Here is a 17,235-nt window from a genome sequence, read left to right on the forward strand (position 1 = left end):
CAAGTAGAGTAGTCCGTCCAAGATAAGGCCGGAGTATATACTCACAATTAGAGCTTGTTTGGTTGGAGTTAATGTTCACAGTTGAAGTTCTTTGTATATGGTAAAATACTCACACTATTGTCCATAAAAAGTATGGGGAATATCTGAATAGCTGTATTAACACACATAGCTCCGGCGTATCTGAGCAAGTGAAAAAAGATGCCTTGGATGGGGAGTGGCTTGGCTGCAAGAGTGAATGGCCGTGTGAGTGAAGAGCTCTGTACCACCGACCGCTACTATCAGCTTCCAGCACCAGCACGGACACCAGTCTTGTAAGCAAAATGCCTACCAATATTGGGGCACAGCAAGGGAGGAAGCGGGGAGCCAAGAAACAGGCGAGTAAGCCCATAAAACAGTACTTTAACACAGGCCCATCTAGCAGGCAAGATGGTGCTGGCTCCTCAGCATGCAAGCCAGGCACACGCTCAAAGAGCACCACAGACCACCTGACATTCAGCAAACAGGGGAGGAAGCCTGCCAGCCCCTACAGCTCCCCATCCCTGCAAGACATACCTGAGAGATGGAGTGTGGGCACACGTGCTACATTGGAAGTGTCACCTCCTGCCATCAGCCAGGACGAGTGCAGCATGCTGCCATTACAGCTACAACACAGCAGCAGCCCTGAGGCCCCCTCCCCTCCTCCCTCAGCCACAGCTCTGCTTCTAGCTGCTCAGAATCACTGAGACCTCCTACTGCAAGCCCTGCTAAGCAGAAGCTAAAACAGAATCTACTAGCCTGGGAAATGATGTGAGCAATATATCACAGTCTAACACCTCCTAAGCAGAATATGCTGAAATGTTTGCAACATTTCAAGCCTCAGACAAATATGTCTCAGAAAATACGCTTAAAGCTATGCTAGGTGTACTAAGATCATCTATACAGAAAAACATTTCTACTCTGATTAAACCGCTCCAGAACTCTATAGAGCAGTGGTGGCGAACCTATGGCACGGGTGCCAGAGGTGGCACTCGGAGCCCTCTCTGGGGGCACCCAGGCCATCACCCAGGTCACCATTTAGGACTCAATACCTTCTCCTGCAGTCACAGGCAGCCCAGTACATGCCACGTTCAGCGCTATTTTAAAGTGACTAGAAGTGCAAGAGGAGCAAGGAGGTGCTAACAGAGCTGTATTATCATTGGAGACCCTTCTCCGGACCTGTAATTGATCCTGTTAAGGGACCTTAGAGGGAAACTACAATAATAATCCGAATTTCTTCCTCTTTCTACTGTATTAATGTCCTTAGGACGATCTGCAGGATCATACAGTGCCCAGGACAGATAAGTGCAGCAGGAAGAGGAGGCAGGAGTTGCTCTGTGTGTATTACACAGGCAGCAGTCAGGTGGCTTTGGGACCCTAAACAACTATAGGTCCTTAATGTTTAGTGTCCCAAATTGCCCTGTATGACAGCTTTTCATGGCCACATATAAACTGTGTGATGCTGTCAGTGACGCCAGGGTGCACCACACTGCCCTCACTGACAGCATGGCACCGGTGGCCAGAGCTCTGTACCAAGGGAGGTGTATATGTGTGGCCATAGACGGCTGTGGGGATTTGATCGAAAATTCACCTGCCTGATTCCCTGTAACTTCACTATTCATTGCACCAACCCTCCTGTCCCACAACATACACTTTGCCCTACAAATACTCTGCTTCATATTGCACCTGCTACTGGCAATATTTGGTCCATGAACAGCAGAAACACCACAGAGTCCACCCCCCCTACAATATGGCGGTAGTGTCCCTCACTGTATGGCGGTAGTGTTCCTCACTGTATGGCGGTAGTGTTCCTCACTGTATGGCAGTAGTGTTCATCACTGTGTGGCGGTAGTGTCCCTCACTGTATGGCGGTAGTGTTCCTCACACTATGGCGGTAGTGTTCCTCACTGTATGGCGGTAGTGTTCCTCACTGTATGGCGGTAGTGTCCCTCACTGTATGGTGGTAGTGTCCCTCCCTGTACAGCAGTATTGCTCCTCACTGTATGAGGGTAACATCCCTCACTTTATGGCGGTAGTGTCCCTCACTGTATGGGGGTAGTGTCCCTCACTATATGGCGGTAGTGTTCCTCACTCTATGGCGGTAGTGTTCCTCACTGTATGGCGGTAGTGTTTCTCACTATATGGCGGTAGTGTTCCTCATTGTATGGCGGTACTGTCTCTCACTGTATGGCGGTAGTATTCCTAACTGTGTGGCGGTAATGTTCATCACTGTATGTTGGTAGTGTTCATCACTGCATGACGGTACTGTCCCTCACTGTATGGCTATATTCCTCAATGTAAGGCAGTAATATTTCTCACTATATGGGGGTAGTGTCCCTCACTGTATGGCGGTAGTGTTCCTCACTATATGGCTGTATTCCTCACTGTATGGCAGTAGTGTTCCTCATTGTATGCCGGTAGTGTCCCTCACTGTATGGCGGTAGTATTCCTTACTGTGTGGCGATAATGGCGATAATCACTGTATGTTGGTAGTGTTCATCACTGCATGGCGGTACTGTCCCTCACTGTATGGCTATATTCCTCAATGTATGGCGGTAGTGTTCCTCACTATATGGCTGTATTTCTCACTGTATGGCAATAGTGTTCCTCACTGTATGGCAGTAGTGTTCCTCGCTATATGGGTGTAGTGTTCCTCACTGTATCGAAGTTGTGTTCCTCTCTGTATGGGGGTAGTGTTCCTCACTGTATGGGGGTAATGTTCCTCACTATATGGCTATATTCATCACTGTATGTCGATAGTGTTCCTCACTATATGTGTGTAGTGTTCCTCACTGTATCGAAGTTGTGTTCCTCACAGTGTGGTGGTAGTGTTTTTCACTGTATGGCGGTAGTGTTTCTCACTGTATGGTGATTCTGTCCCTCACTGTATGGCGGTAGTATTCCTAACTGTGTGGCGGTAATGTTCATCACTGTATGCTGGTAGTGTTCATCACTGCATGGGGGTACTGTCCCTCACTGTATGGCTATATTCCTCAATGTAAGGCGGAAATATTCCTCACTATATGGGGTAGTGTCCCTCACTGTATGGCGGTAGTGTTCCTCACTATATGGCTGTATTCCTCACTGTATGGCAATAGTGTTCCTCACTGTATGGCGGTAGTGTTCCTCACTTTATGGGTGTAGTGTTCCTCACTGTATCGAAGTTGTGTTCCTCTCTGTATGGGGGTAGTGTTCCTCACTGTATGGGGGTAATGTTCCTCACTGTATGGGGGTAGTGTCCCTCACTGTATGGCGGTAGTGTTCCTCACTATATGGCGGTAGAGTTCCTCACTCTATGGCGGTAGTGTTCCTCGCTGTATGGCGGTAGTGTTCCTCACTATATGGCAGTAGTGTTCCTCACTGTATGGCGGTACTGTCCCTCACTGTATGGCGGTAGTATTTCTAACTGTGTGGCGGTAATGTTCATCACTGTATGTTGGTAGTGTTCATCACTGCATGGCGGTACTGTCCCTCACTGTATGGCTATATTCCTCAATGTATGGCTATATTCATCACTGTATGTCGATAGTGTTCCTCACTATATGTGTGTAGTGTTCCTCACTGTATCGAAGTTGTGTTCCTCTCTGTATGGGGATAGTGTTCCTCACTTTATGGGGGTAGTGTCCCTCACTGTGTGGCGGTAGTGTCCCTCACTGAGTGGCAGTAGTGTTTCTCACTGTATGGCGGTTGTGTCCCTCACTGTATGGCGGTTGTGTCCCTCACTGTATGGCATTAGTGTTCCTCACTGAGTGGCGGTAGTGTCCCTCACAGTGTGGTGGTAGTGTTTTTCACTGTATGGCGGTAGTGTTCCTCACTCTATGGTGGTTCTGTCCCTCACTGTATGGCAGTAGTATTCCTAACTGTGTGGCGGTAATGTTCATCACTGTATGTTGGTAGTGTTCATCACTGCATGGCGGTACTGTCCCTCACTGTATGGCTATATTCCTCAATGTAAGGCGGAAATATTCCTCACTATATGGGGTAGTGTCCCTCACTGTATGGCGGTAGTGTTCCTCACAATATGGCTGTATTCCTCACTGTATGGCAATAGTGTTCCTCTCTTTATGGCGGTAGTGTTCCTCACTGTATGGAGGTAATGTTCCTCACAATATGGCTATATTCATCACTGTATGTCGATAGTGTTCCTCACTATATGTGTGTAGTGTTCCTCACTGTATCGAAGTTGTGTTCCTCTCTGTATGGGGGTAGTGTTCCTCACTTTATGGGTGTAGTGTCCCTCACTATGCGGCGGTAGTGTCCCTCACTGAGTGGCAGTAGTGTTTCTCACTGTATGGCAGTTGTGTCCCTCACTGTATGGCGGTTGTGTCCCTCACTGTATGGCATTAGTGTTCCTCACTGAGTGGCGGTAGTGTCCCTCACAGTGTGGTGGTAGTGTTTTTCACTGTATGGCGGTAGTGTTTCTCACTCTATGGTGGTTCTGTCCCTCACTGTATGGCGGTAGTATTCCTAACTGTGTGGCGGTAATGTTCATCACTGTATGTTGGTAGTGTCCCTCACTGTATGGCAATATTCCTCAATGTAAGGCGGAAATATTCCTCACAATAAGCGGGTAGTGTTCCTCACTATATGGCTGTATTCCTCACTGTATGTCGATAGTGTTCCTCACTGTATGGCGGTAGTGTTCCTCACTATATGGGTGTAGTGTTCCTCTCTGTATGGGGGTAGTGTTTCTCACTGTATGGCGGTAGTGTTTCTCACTGTATGGCGGTAGTGTCCCTCACTGTATGGCGGTAGTGTCCCTCACTGTATGGCATTAGTGTTCCTCATTGAGAGGCGGTAGTGTCCCTCACAATGTGGTGGTAGTGTTTCTCACTGTATGACGGTAGTGTTTCTTACTGTATGGCGGTTCTGTCTCTCACTGTATGGTGGTAGTGTTCTTCACTGTATGGCGGAAGTGTTCCTCACTCTATGGCGGCAATGTTCCTCACTGTATGGGGGTAGTGTTCCTCACTGTATGGCGGTGGTGTTCCTCGCTGTATGAGGGTAGTATTCCTCATTGTATAGGGGTAGTGTTCCTCACAGTATGGCGGTAGTATTCCTCATTGTATAGGGGTAGTGTTCCTCACAGTATGGCGGTAGTGTCCCTCAATACATGTCGGTAGTGTCCCTAACTGTATTGCGGTAGTGTTCCTCACTGTATTGCGGTAGTGTTCCTCACTGTATGGTGGTAATGTACCTCACTGTATGGCAGTAGTATACCTCACTATATAGCAGAAGTGTTCCTCACTGTATGGCGGTAGTGTCCCTCACTGTGTGGGGGTAGTGTCCCTCACTGTATGGCGGTAGTGTTCCTTACTGTATGGCTGTATATCTCACTTTATGGCGGTAGTGATCCCCACTGTATGGCGGTAGGGTTGCTCACTGTATGGCGGTAGTGATCCCAACTGTATGGCGGTAGGGTTGCTCACTGTATGGCGGTAGTGTTCCTCACTATTTGGGGGTAGTGTTCCTCACTGTAGAGAGGTAGTGTTCCTCACTGTATCGGGGTAGTGTCCCACACTCTATGGGGGTAGTGTCCCTCACTGCGTGCAGTTGTATCCCTCACTGTGTGGCAGTTGTGTCCCTGACTGGATGGCGGTAGTGTTCATCACTGTATGGCTGTAGTGTTCCTCACTGAGTGGCTGTAGTGTCCCTCACAGTGTGGTGGTAGTGTTTTTCACTGTATGGCGGTAGTTTTTCTCACTGTATGGCGGTTCTGTCCCTCACTGTATGGTGGTAGTGTTCCTCACTGTATGCTGGCAATGTTCCTCACTGTATGGCGGTAGTGTTCCTCACTATTTGGGGGTAGTGTTCCTCAATGCATGTTGTTAGTGTTCCTCACTATTTGGGGGTAGTGTTCCTCACTGTATGGGGGTAGTGTTCCTCACTGTATGGGGGTAGTGTTCCTCACTGTATGGGGGTAGTGTTCCTACTGTATCGGGGTAGTGTCCCACACTGTGTGGCGGTAGGGTCCCTCACTGTGTGCATTTGTGTCCCTCACTGTGTGCCGATTGTGTCCCTCACTGTGTGCCGGTGTTCATCGCTGTATGCTGGTAGTGTTCCTCACTGTATGGCGGTAGTGTTCCTCACTGTATGGTGGTAGTGTCCCTCACTGTATGGCGGTAGTGTCCCTCACTGGTTGGGGTAGTGTTCCTCATTGTATGGCGGTAGTGTCCCTCACTGGTTGGGGGTAGTGTTCCTCGCTGTATGGCGGTAGTGTTCCTCACTGAGTTTGATCTTGCATAGTGATATAATTGCTGATGTTGGTCTTTCTGTGGTGCTCTGTTTATAATCAGTGTGGTGGTAATTATCTTATTGTACCAGTAATGGTCATTATACTGCAGCCATGTTGGCACTTTGCGATGATTACATGGACTTTGGTTTGCAGTTTGGGCACTTGGTCTCTAAAAGGATCACTATCACTGGCATAGGCTATGTAATATGCTGCAATACATTAGTATTCAGTATTATACAATGAACAAGTGATCAAATGATCACTTGTTCATCCCCCCCACCCCCGAGACAAAATAAAACAGTGAAAAAAAAAGTGCAATTAAAAAAATTATTAAAAAAGAATGACGTCCCCTGTAGTCCCACCCCATGCAATAATCAAATAAAACATTAAAATGAGAAAATCCCCTAAACAACAAAAAAACTGATTGGTTATCACGACCTCCGTAACAACCGATACGATAAAATAAAATTGTCACTGAACCCGTACGGTAAACGCCATAAAAACACAAAAATTACCTTATAAGAAGTGCGTAAAAAGTGATCGAAAAGTAACATTTACCCCAACACAATGCCAAGAAAAGGTACAGCTAGTCCCACAAAAAATAAGCTCTAAATCAGCTCTGTATACCAAAAATAATAAATGTTATGCCCATTGTTATGCCCGATGCAAAAACAAGCAAATTTCTTACAAAATGAGTTCTATATCTGTGAAACAAGTTAACCATAAAAAGCTATATAAATGGGGTATCGCTGTAATCATGATGACCAATAGAATAAAGATAACACATTATTTTTATGGTACACCGTAAACTTCCAAATATGTCCAATTTACAAAAAAATAAACAAGTGTTCTCATTTCTTTACCTTCAGGGTGAGATTCAGGATCCTCACCATCCTTTGTCTTTGGCTTCTTGGGTTTCTTATCCTTGTCTTTAGGTGTTTCATTTGGATCTGTAAAAGTTTAAAATTTTGACACTATTAGTATAGTGTTTGTGGGTGTCCAATGATGGAACATACCGTATTATATTGTAATTCTGAAAACTGGATATAGCTGCATTTTATTCCTTGAATAGCTTTGTGTAGTAGGTGGCCTTGTTGGGGCATCAAGGTTTATAAATACAGTTTTGAAGCAGTAAGGTAGATATTATGTTGCAACATGTTATCTTAATTTTTTACACTGTGCTGTTTATTGTATTTTGTATTTTAGCGTATACTTCAGTGTGTAAGCAGCAGCAGCCAAAGAGTGGCACAATGATATAGTGTGGAGGTGGTGGCAACCTGGTAAGCCACAGAGTGGCACAATGATACAGTGTGGAGGTGGAAGCAGCAGAAGGATCCCACAGATTGGCACAATGATACAGTGTGGAGGAGGCGGCACCCTGGTAAGCCACAGAGTGGCACAATGATACAGTGTGGAGGTGGCGTCAGTAGCAGGAGCCCACAGAATGGCACAATGATAGATTGTGGAGGAGGCGGCAACCTATTAAGCCACAGAGTGGCACAATGATACAGTGTGGAGGTGGCTTCAGCAGCAGCCCATAGAGGGGCACAATGATACAGTGTGAATGTGGTGTCAGCAGCAGCATCAGGAGCCCACAGAGTGGCACAATGATACCTGTACCAACCTGGTAAGCCACAGAGTGGCACAATGATACAGTGTGGAGGTGATAGCAGCAGAAGGAGCCCACAGAGTGGCACAATGATACAGTGTGGAGGTGGCGTCAGCAGCAGGAGCCCACAGGATGGCACAATGAACAATTGTGGAGGTGGCGGTAACCTAGTAAGCCACAGAGTAGCTCAATGATACAGTGTGGAGGTGACATCAGCAGCAGCCCATAGAGGGACACAATGACACAGTGTGGAGGTAGCGTCAGCAGCTGCATCAGGAGCCCACAGAGTGGCAAAATGATACAGTGTGGAGGCGTCAGCAGCAGCAGGAGCACACAGTGTGGCACAATGATACAGTGTGAAGTTGGCGGCAACCTGGTAAGCCATCATCACGACCTCCATAACAACCGATACGATAAAATAAAATTGTCACTGAACCTATACGGTAAACGCCATAAAAACACAAAAATTATCTTATAAAAAGCGCATAAAAAGTGATCGAAAAGTAACATTTACACAATGCCAAGAAAAAAAACAGCTTGTCCCACAAAAAATCAGCTCTGTATACCAAAAATAATAAATGTTATGCTCATTGTTATGCCCGATGCAAAAACAAGCAAATTTCTTACAAAATGAGTTCTATATCTGTGAAACAAGTTAACCATAAAAAAGCTATATAAATGGGGTATCGCAGTAATCATGATGACCAATAGAATAAAGATAACACATTATTTTTATGGTACACCGTAAACTTCCAAATATGTCCAAATTACAAAAAAATAAACAAGTGTTCTCATTTCTTTACCTTCGGGGTGAGATTCAGGATCCTCACCATCCTTTGTCTTTGGCTTCTTGGGTTTCTTATCCTTGTCTTTAGGTGTTTCATTTGGATCTGTAAAAGTTTAAAATTTTGACACTATTAGTATAGTGTTTGTGGGTGTCCAATGACAGAACGTATTATATTGTAATTCTGAAAACTGGATATAGCTGCATTTTATTCCTTGAATAACAGTACCAAGTGTTGTCAGATGGGGGGGGGGGGGGGGCTGGAGGCCACTGTCCCACGCGTATCGCCACCTTGCTGTGACTTCGTCAGGGCATATCAATCAGTGGGGTTAAATACCGTTTGGCTATGTCGGTTGACTATTCAGCTATCACTAGTTAGGCAAAGCATGCTTTGGGCCATCTGCGCAAGTGACTCTGAGGGAGTCCCGGCCTCCATCTCCACTGTATACTGCCACCATGCTTCTGGGTCATCTGCCTTGTCTTCTACCTCCCCCGGATGCTCCTGCTCCTACTCTCTTGTCACCTGAGTAGAAAAACCACTAATTTCACCAGACTCTGCATGTGCTCTAATGTCCTCCTCCTCCTCCAGTTCAGCCCCCTCCGGACTCATGTGGTTATTAGATGTGGTCTCACCTTCTCCAGTGCCCTGACCAGACAGATTTTGCTGCATCAGTTCCAGGACATGAAGCAGTGGAATGACGTTGTTCCTCCTGCAGGCCTGGCGACTGACAAATAACGTGGCCTCTTCAAAGGGCCTGTGCAAACAGCAGGTGTCAAGTATGAGCTGCCAGTGGCTGTCATCAAAGTTACACAGGGGAGTACTCTGGTCCGCTTGCATCATCAAAAAATCATTAATGGCTGTTCTCTCTTTTCATATAGGCGGTCTAACATATGGTGGCTGGAATTCCAATGGGTGGAAACATCGCATATCAGGATATGTTGGGGGAAGCCTTTCTGACGCTGCAACTTGAAGAGGGTGTGCTTGGCTTTGTAAGAATGGCTGAAGTGTGTGCACAGTTTCTTGGCCATTGAATGTCTTGTAGATGGGTGGAAGACCTTGAGGAACCTGTTGACAACCAGATTGGACATGTGCGCCATGCAGGGAGCATGGGCCATCCCTCCTCGTTGCAGCTCGGAAACCATGTTCCTCCCATTGTCTGTCACCATGGTTCCGATTTGCAGTTGTCAAGGAGAAAGCCACAGATTCATTTCTTGTTGCATGACGTGGAGCAGTTCCTCCCCAGTGTGACTTCGTTCGCCCAGGCAAGCCAGGTGTAGAACTGCATGACACCACTGTGCCCTGCACATGTGGTATGATGGAGCAGCACTTAGACTTGTGGAGGCTGGTGGTGGAGAAGGAGGACACTGGCACAGGAGCAGCGGTTTGACAATGTGGAGGAAAAAACAGCGTCTCTTGTTCAAGTTGTTGGTGTGGCTGGGCGGGAAGCACATTCACCCAGTGGGCCATGAAGTACATGTACTGGCCCTGACCGTAGTTACAGCTCCACACGTCCGCGCTGCTGCGCACATTGGAAGAGGCTGATAAGCTCAAGGACTGGCCCACCCTGTTCTACATATTTGTGAAGGGCTGGCAGTGCCTTTTTGGAAAGAAAATTGCGGCTTGGAACTCTCCACCTCGGTTCTGCACAAGCCATAAGTTCTCTGAAGGGTGCAGAGTGCACGACTTGGAAAGGGACGGACTGCAGTACCAACAACTTGGACAGGAGCACGGTCAGCTTCTGCACCTTAGGATGGCTAGACGCATACAATTGTCTCTTTGTAATTGCCTCACTCAAAGAATGCTGGTGAGGAGCAAGAGCATCTGGACCTTGATGGTGATGCTGCATGTGTTGACGCAGGGCCGTGATGCCAACGTTAGCTGCCTGGCCACGCTTCATTTTTTGCCTGCAGATTCTACATATACACATGCTCGGCTCCTCTGTTGTCTTAACAAATAACTGCCACAGTACCGAGGTGGTGATTTTACTGCCAACACTCTGCACTGAGTGACTACTACCGCCGCTGCCTCGCTGAGCCCCTGTGCCACTGCTTACTTGGACCTGTGGATCGGGATTTGTACCCCACGGCCGTTTGGCTCCCATCCTCGCAATGCTGCCACTCTGCTGACTCATGGCCACAGCAACGACTTGCTGCCTGCTCTGCTGTCTGACACGCAAGCTGGCACTCTCTTCGCCCAGCAATGATGAATCCCTTGCTACACCCGCTCCCAAGTGCGATCGACTACATCATCATTAATTGTCACTGCTATTCTCCTCAGCAGTGTCAGTATGCACAGCCTGCCTACTGCACGAAGCAGCGGATGTATGCCCCACCTCTTCACTGCCAAGCAGCTGCTGACTGTCCTCAAACACATTGTCCTCACTGTAAAGTGACGCTGACCCAGACCACCTAGTAGCTCTCTGGCTGAAGGAAAAGAAAAGGACAGAGGCTGGTTGAGGACAGGTGAGGGCCGCTGACCTACTCCTGGGCCATGCCAACTAATTGTTGTATCTGACGAACCCACATACTCTTGATGTTATATTTGAGGAATTGGGTGACCTAGTCAACCAATCAGCAACCTTTGCGTTGTTGATCAACATACTGCCACTAGATGACAACAGTAGTTCTGGCCTCACAGAGTCACCCCTGCCGCGACTTCCCCTTACTGTGACCTCTGCCTGCTCCACTTGCCACTTTTCTGTCTGACAAAGTGGTTAATCAACTACATGGATTTGACACATATTTCTTGCCCTCAACTTAAATAAACACAAACGTACGGGAATTTGTGTTACTCTGATACCCCACAACAGACACCCTGTAATTGGAGCGAAAATCACTGTATAAACTTCATGGATTTGACACGTATTTCTTGCTCTCAACTTCAGCAACACAAAAGTATGGGAATTTGCGTTATACAGGTACCCCACAACAGACACATATTTCTTGGTATCCCCATCTTTATGCTCATAAATGTGGGTCCCACCTCTGGGATCTGCATGTAACTTTAGAATGGGGGTAATCAACCCCTGTCTAACAGCTGCTGTTATAAAGTTCAGAGATTTGCCAAGCCTTCCTGCTAATCTATTGAAACTCCTCAATCATTATATTGATCCAAATGCAAGAGGTTTATCTTTGCAGTAGCATTTTACTGGTTAATAAAAACATATTTATCAAGAGCTACCACCAATCCTTCTACTCCTAGTATTTCTATACTTTCCCAAAGACTAAATATACAAAAAGTTGCTGTGGAACCTACAACTATGGGAAAATTTCAAGACAGACAACATGAAAATCTGCAAATGCGCATGGAAGGACAAAATATGTGCATTACCATGACCCTGCCACACATATTTTCATTTTTAATGTTGTTTAAATAACATTTTTACTTTTACCATTTTGGAGGTGCCACAGCAACTTTTTGTTTGTTTTGTATTATTACTGGACCAACCACCAGCGTGCACTGCAGAGATTATGGACTTCACTCTTCAGGTAATATAGAATTGGGTGAATTCTGCATGGTAAACCTCAAGACTAATAGTGAAACATTTGGGTTCAATGCCATTGGAATGTATTTTTATTTTGCTCACAATTGAGGTATTTTGCATCATTCATCTATAAAAGTAGATGAATAATCCAGTATGTCTTACTGCCAAGCATGCAAAGCTTCTCACAAAACATTCCTTGTTTTTTTTTTTTTTTACAAAGAAAGCTACATTACAACTCACAGTGAAAGACACATATAAAATATTACATGTTATGATTAGTATACTTAAAAAAATGGTGAACCCAGAAATAAATAGTGCAACTCTGAAATATTTTTACTTTAAAAAGTTGCGTTTTTTAAATTTGTTTCTTCCATTATTGCAGCATTGATTTTTAATATTCTTCATTAAAAATTTTCATATGAAAACAAAACACTGCATATAAAAGAGAAGAAGGAAAAAAAATCATCAAATGGCAAAGTAATGTAATGTTGCATATCTCACATAACAACCAGATCTAGTTGAGACAGGAGTGTAGTGCAGAACAGCATGAATATATAACACAGACCAAAGAGTGCATTATCATGGCCATACTCCATCAAAACATTAAATGGGAAGCACCAGAAAACAGGTCCAAATATAAAAGCGCAATTCAGTTGTGAAGTAAGAGCCAAAAGCACAGAGAAGAGGTAAAGGAAGGAGAATGGGACAACAAATGAAAAGATACCAAGGACACTAAAGGGGACCAGCAACTAGCAAGCAGTGGACATTGAGACCAGATGTGAAGCATGTCCCCCAACCACAAATTAAAGGAAGTCTTCAGAAGAGGGGCCATGGTGCATGTCCTTCTCCCACCCACATTGTATGTGGCCCATGTGTCATTGGTGGATGAGCACCAATCATGTGCTGTTGCCACTAGCAAAAGACTGCCTGCAAATACTCTTTTGTAGCTCAGGCAGAGGGATCATGCACAGGGGCACGGAAATAAATGGCTAGCATATGTCCTAAAACAGAGTTAGTGTGCAGGAGAATTTCCAATACTCTTAGTAGACAATCATTTTAATGACTTATTTCTTTACAGAGTTGAATCGTCAAGACAGATATTATCCAAAAGTGCTAAAGTGAATCACAATCTGCACTATATTCATAGGTGTCTCCTCAGACTACGATCCTTCACCTTTCTAGGACTAATATTTTGAGCACTATTTTTACATTACCATTTTATTGAGTTAATTTAAGTACATTTACATTTTTCTAGCATAGTAATAGTGACTAATTCTAAATGCAACTGTAGAAAGCTGCATTTAGTTTTTTTTCTTTACAATAAATTGTAAAGAAAAAACATCTATTATACCTCCAGCTTCTTTATCTGGATTGTCTGGATCAGGTTTGTCATCCTCATCCTTACTTTTCTTTTGATTTTTCCTTGACAGTTTTTTTGTTGTTTTGCTCCCCCTCACACTTGATGAAGAAGATGATGAGGAGAATGAGGAGGAAGACATATTTTCTTCAGATTCTGTAAGCAACATTTATCAACAAACTATGAAACATGATCAAATATTTTCGTGGTCCATATATAAAGAATTGTGAAAGCGGCTTTGGCTAAAAGTCATTCTTTGTTTAGGAAAAGTACTTAATTTTAAATTAAATTTTCACATAAATGTTAAATAGTGACAAAATATGTCACAAAAAATAGTGACAAAAAATAAAGGGAACCTGGTATCTGCTTTTATGTTATTAAACCATCATCAGGTGGAGTATGAAATGTATTTTCTTGAGTTCCCTTTTAATGTGAAATCTTGCTAATTCACCTTATAAATAAAATCTCCTCAAGTCATTTGAAGATGAGCAGAAACGATCATCTTATGCCAGAGAAGAGTCAGGCTCAGAAGTTAGGGAGAGATTGTCAGTTTAGAAGTCTAGGGTTCTGTAACAGTTCTATAACCATGGTTCTGGTATCCATGACCTATCAATTGTGCAAGTGCTGCCATGGACAGTTCATTCAATATTTTGACCACAAAAAACTTTTTATATATTTAGAAATATTTCTACATGTAGAAGGAATTCTAGGAATGAAAAATCATACTCTTCCTGATGGCGCTAGTAGTTTAGTGGGGTAAAGGTAGCTGACAGGTTCCCTTTAAGAAAAGTTTGGTTAAAGCAAAGCCTTTAACTGCAAAAACAGACAAATACAATTGACACATAATCTATAAGAGAAATTAAGCTTAGGAATGCTGACTGTCACTTCTACAATGCTTCTAAAAGTAAATTATTACTATATTTCTAAATAATTGCCTAGTGGTATTTGAGCAATATTGGTGGATGATCAATGTCTTACAGGACATGACTCTTAAAGAGTGATGTTATTACGGTAGTTGCTGGATAAGGTAACCAAAGCCAGATATTGGCAAAGGTTTTTTTCTGGTTATAATCTATACATGACTTATCTCATGGATAGGTCATAAATTTGTGATTTGTGAAGCAGACAGCTGCTGTTTAGATTGATTTCTTGTTTTTTTGGATACTGCCGACTGACATATTTTTCACTCCAAAGAAAGGATCACATGTGCAAGGAAGGAACATGCATTCATGTATATGAACAAGAAAGATGCAAATACAGTATACTTTGTGCATCCTTTCTTATCCTTTGTGTCTAGATCCTATTTTTTGTGGTTCTGAAAGATTTAGTTTATATGGTAATTTAGAACTTTGTTATAATCCTCATTTAGGAAAACAGAGATTAGAGATTTATTTTAGGTTTATGGAGGAACTTTCATAAATACACTACCTTCTATTTCTTCTTCTGACTCAACAATTGTCTTTTTCTTTTTTGGTTTTTTTGGGGCCTTTTTTGGTTTTCGTTTTTTATCTTTTGGTGATAGTGACCTCCGTTTACCATCTATAAATGTATAAAGTCAGGCAGTTATTTTCAATGTATAGACCTTATATCATATTTGAACATACAAACCTTAGATTACTATTGCTATCTGCTTACTCATAGACATATACACATTTACTTACCTGGTCCCTGCGCAATCCCTGAGGTGCATTGTCCGAGGAGGATGAAGTCTGCCGCAATTCATCAATATCGTTCGCCCGAGATCCTGCATGTGTTGCTTTCCTGCGGAGTTCACCATTTTCCTCCCGGTGTATGTGAGTTGCATGTCTTGCGACAATATTTGACTTGTTGAATCCTGCGCGTGGTCTGAATCCGTCGGATCATCCTACGGCCCACCCCCAATTGCGACACAAAACGATCATGTACGACACAATCCCCAACGCAATCCCTGAAAAGTTGGGAAACCTGACGAAAATGCGGCTGCGGGACTCTTAATAAATAAGCCCCTATGTCCGTGGCGCACAAATAGGCAAACTCAACTACCTGTCCTTCATTAATGCTGAAACAATAGATATGCTGTTTGTAGAATCAGTACTGAATAAAAGGAAGGATAATGTCTCATCAGATCCCCTGTTAGTTTGCAGCCTATTGGGCAAACAGCTGTTTTTTCCTGGGGGGATACTCTGGCCAGCAAGGCATATCCCGATTGGCTCCAGTATGCCACTGTGAAGCTGTGGAACAGCTGGTCACAGAAGAGCAATGCATACCATTTTGTCTGTTAGTGAGGGTTTGCAGGAAACCTATGCACGGCATATGGATGGAGGTAATCTTTATGAGATAATTCTTTTAAAATTATCAGATAATCTAACTCTTAGGTCTTATGCACACCCCCATGTGCCAGCTGCAAGAATTGGGCTGTGTGCCCCCGCTGCAAAGATGACCTGCCCTATTTTGTGCAGTGCAGAAGACTATAGTCATATTGTACCTTAGATACAAGATAGTTGTCCTTTGATACGACCACTGCTGCTGGAGTTATTGCACAAATTAACAAATAGTTTTTGCATATGAAATGGCCAGGAGTTACTGCATGTTCCGCAGCCATCCTATAGTATGTGCATGTCCTCCGCTGCAGAGTGTGGGTAGTCATATCCAAAAACAGAGTAGCTACATTTATGGGAAAAAACTTGTTTTCAAAAGACAACATAGCTACATTTATGGGAAATTATCTTCACACATTTCAATAACATGCAATTAAAGACATTTTTGAACTTGCCAGATAAATTAAATTTAATGCTTATGTCAAGATGAGAATACCCCTTTAAAAATATATTACAAACATTGCAACATTCCAATCATTTGTCTAGATGTTACTTTTACATAATTATCTCGTGCATGACCCAGTAGCCTCTGCAGTTAAGTTACTTATTACTAAAATAGAGTTTTTATTTACAAGTTAAGTTAGGTTCTAGAATTATTAAATTATATATTAGAGCAGAGGCAGGCAAGAGGAATCTACCATCAGATCTACTTCTGATGGTAGAATCATAGTAGGTTTCCTTTAAGACATAATAAATAAACTGAAAAAAGAAAAGGTTAAAGTGATCACCACAGCCCCAGTTCAAAAGAACTTACCAAACACACTTCTAGAAATTTAAAATACTGTTTTTATCATGGTGAAATAAAAATATTCTTTTTTTTACCAATCATACAATCCATATCTACTTACCTGATATTCCAGCAGATGGTTATGGTTAGGTTGGAAACCTACAACATTTTGTGTTTATCTCTATTTCTAAAGACCTTTTACATTTGGGCACAGAGATTTAAGTCAGATGCAACAAGACATAAATCTGTGTCCTTTGGGGCTGGCATTGTGCACCCAAACATGCCCATTTTACAAAATACCTTCTGGATCATCTTCATATTGTACAATAATCCTCCTTTTCTTCTTTCTTGGGTTTTTAGGTGTGGAATATTTTGGATTCTTTTTTTTCTTTTTTGGGGACATTTTTTTATGACGTGGAGATGGTGGATTTCCCTCATTGGGATCTAGGTAAAGTGGATACATTCTCTTAATTGTAGTATCAACACGACTGAACATAAATAGTCAACCATGCTGAAACTAGATGTGAATTATTCTTTATTTGGATGAATGTTAAAGGGGTTATCCGGGTTTTAAAATCTTTTTATGGCCGGGCTGGGGAGGGATAGTTAAACATAATAAACATGGACTTACCTCCTCCGGCGCCGCCGATGTCCCGTGCCGCGGTC

At 43.6% G+C, this 17,235-nt stretch overlaps 1 protein-coding gene and 1 long non-coding RNA gene across 30 annotated transcripts in view; one reads left to right on the plus strand and one right to left on the minus strand.

Annotated features, from left to right (window-relative positions):
- PRG4 (proteoglycan 4) overlaps positions 1 to 17,235 on the minus strand; it is a 138,805-nt gene that overhangs the window by 82,391 nt on the left and 39,179 nt on the right. For 21 of the 28 annotated variants that reach the window (XM_072128193.1, XM_072128210.1, XM_072128205.1 and 18 more), the window contains 5 exons: positions 16,870 to 17,013; positions 14,914 to 15,024; positions 13,480 to 13,641; positions 8,663 to 8,749; positions 7,114 to 7,200 (listed from right to left, as the gene is read on the minus strand). In XM_072128193.1, the coding sequence (XP_071984294.1) occupies positions 7,114 to 7,200; positions 8,663 to 8,749; positions 13,480 to 13,641; positions 14,914 to 15,024; positions 16,870 to 17,013 (591 nt within the window). Of the gene's footprint in view, positions 1 to 552; positions 653 to 7,113; positions 7,201 to 8,662; positions 8,750 to 13,479; positions 13,642 to 14,913; positions 15,025 to 16,869; positions 17,014 to 17,235 lie in introns of those variants that run through there. The other 7 variants (XM_072128208.1, XM_072128214.1, XM_072128204.1 and 4 more) reach the window with 3 other exon arrangements.
- Positions 222 to 17,138, plus strand: LOC140104595 (uncharacterized). Of its 2 annotated transcripts, none has more exons than XR_011850370.1 (5): positions 222 to 374; positions 9,523 to 11,106; positions 13,559 to 13,643; positions 15,127 to 15,278; positions 16,930 to 17,138. It is a non-coding gene; the product is annotated as an uncharacterized lncRNA (long non-coding RNA). The 2 variants fall into 2 exon arrangements; XR_011850371.1 differs by having other exon boundaries at positions 222 to 311.

The sequence above is a fragment of the Engystomops pustulosus genome, chromosome 10 (assembly GCF_040894005.1).
Source record: "Engystomops pustulosus chromosome 10, aEngPut4.maternal, whole genome shotgun sequence".
Taxonomy (NCBI): domain Eukaryota; kingdom Metazoa; phylum Chordata; class Amphibia; order Anura; family Leptodactylidae; genus Engystomops; species Engystomops pustulosus.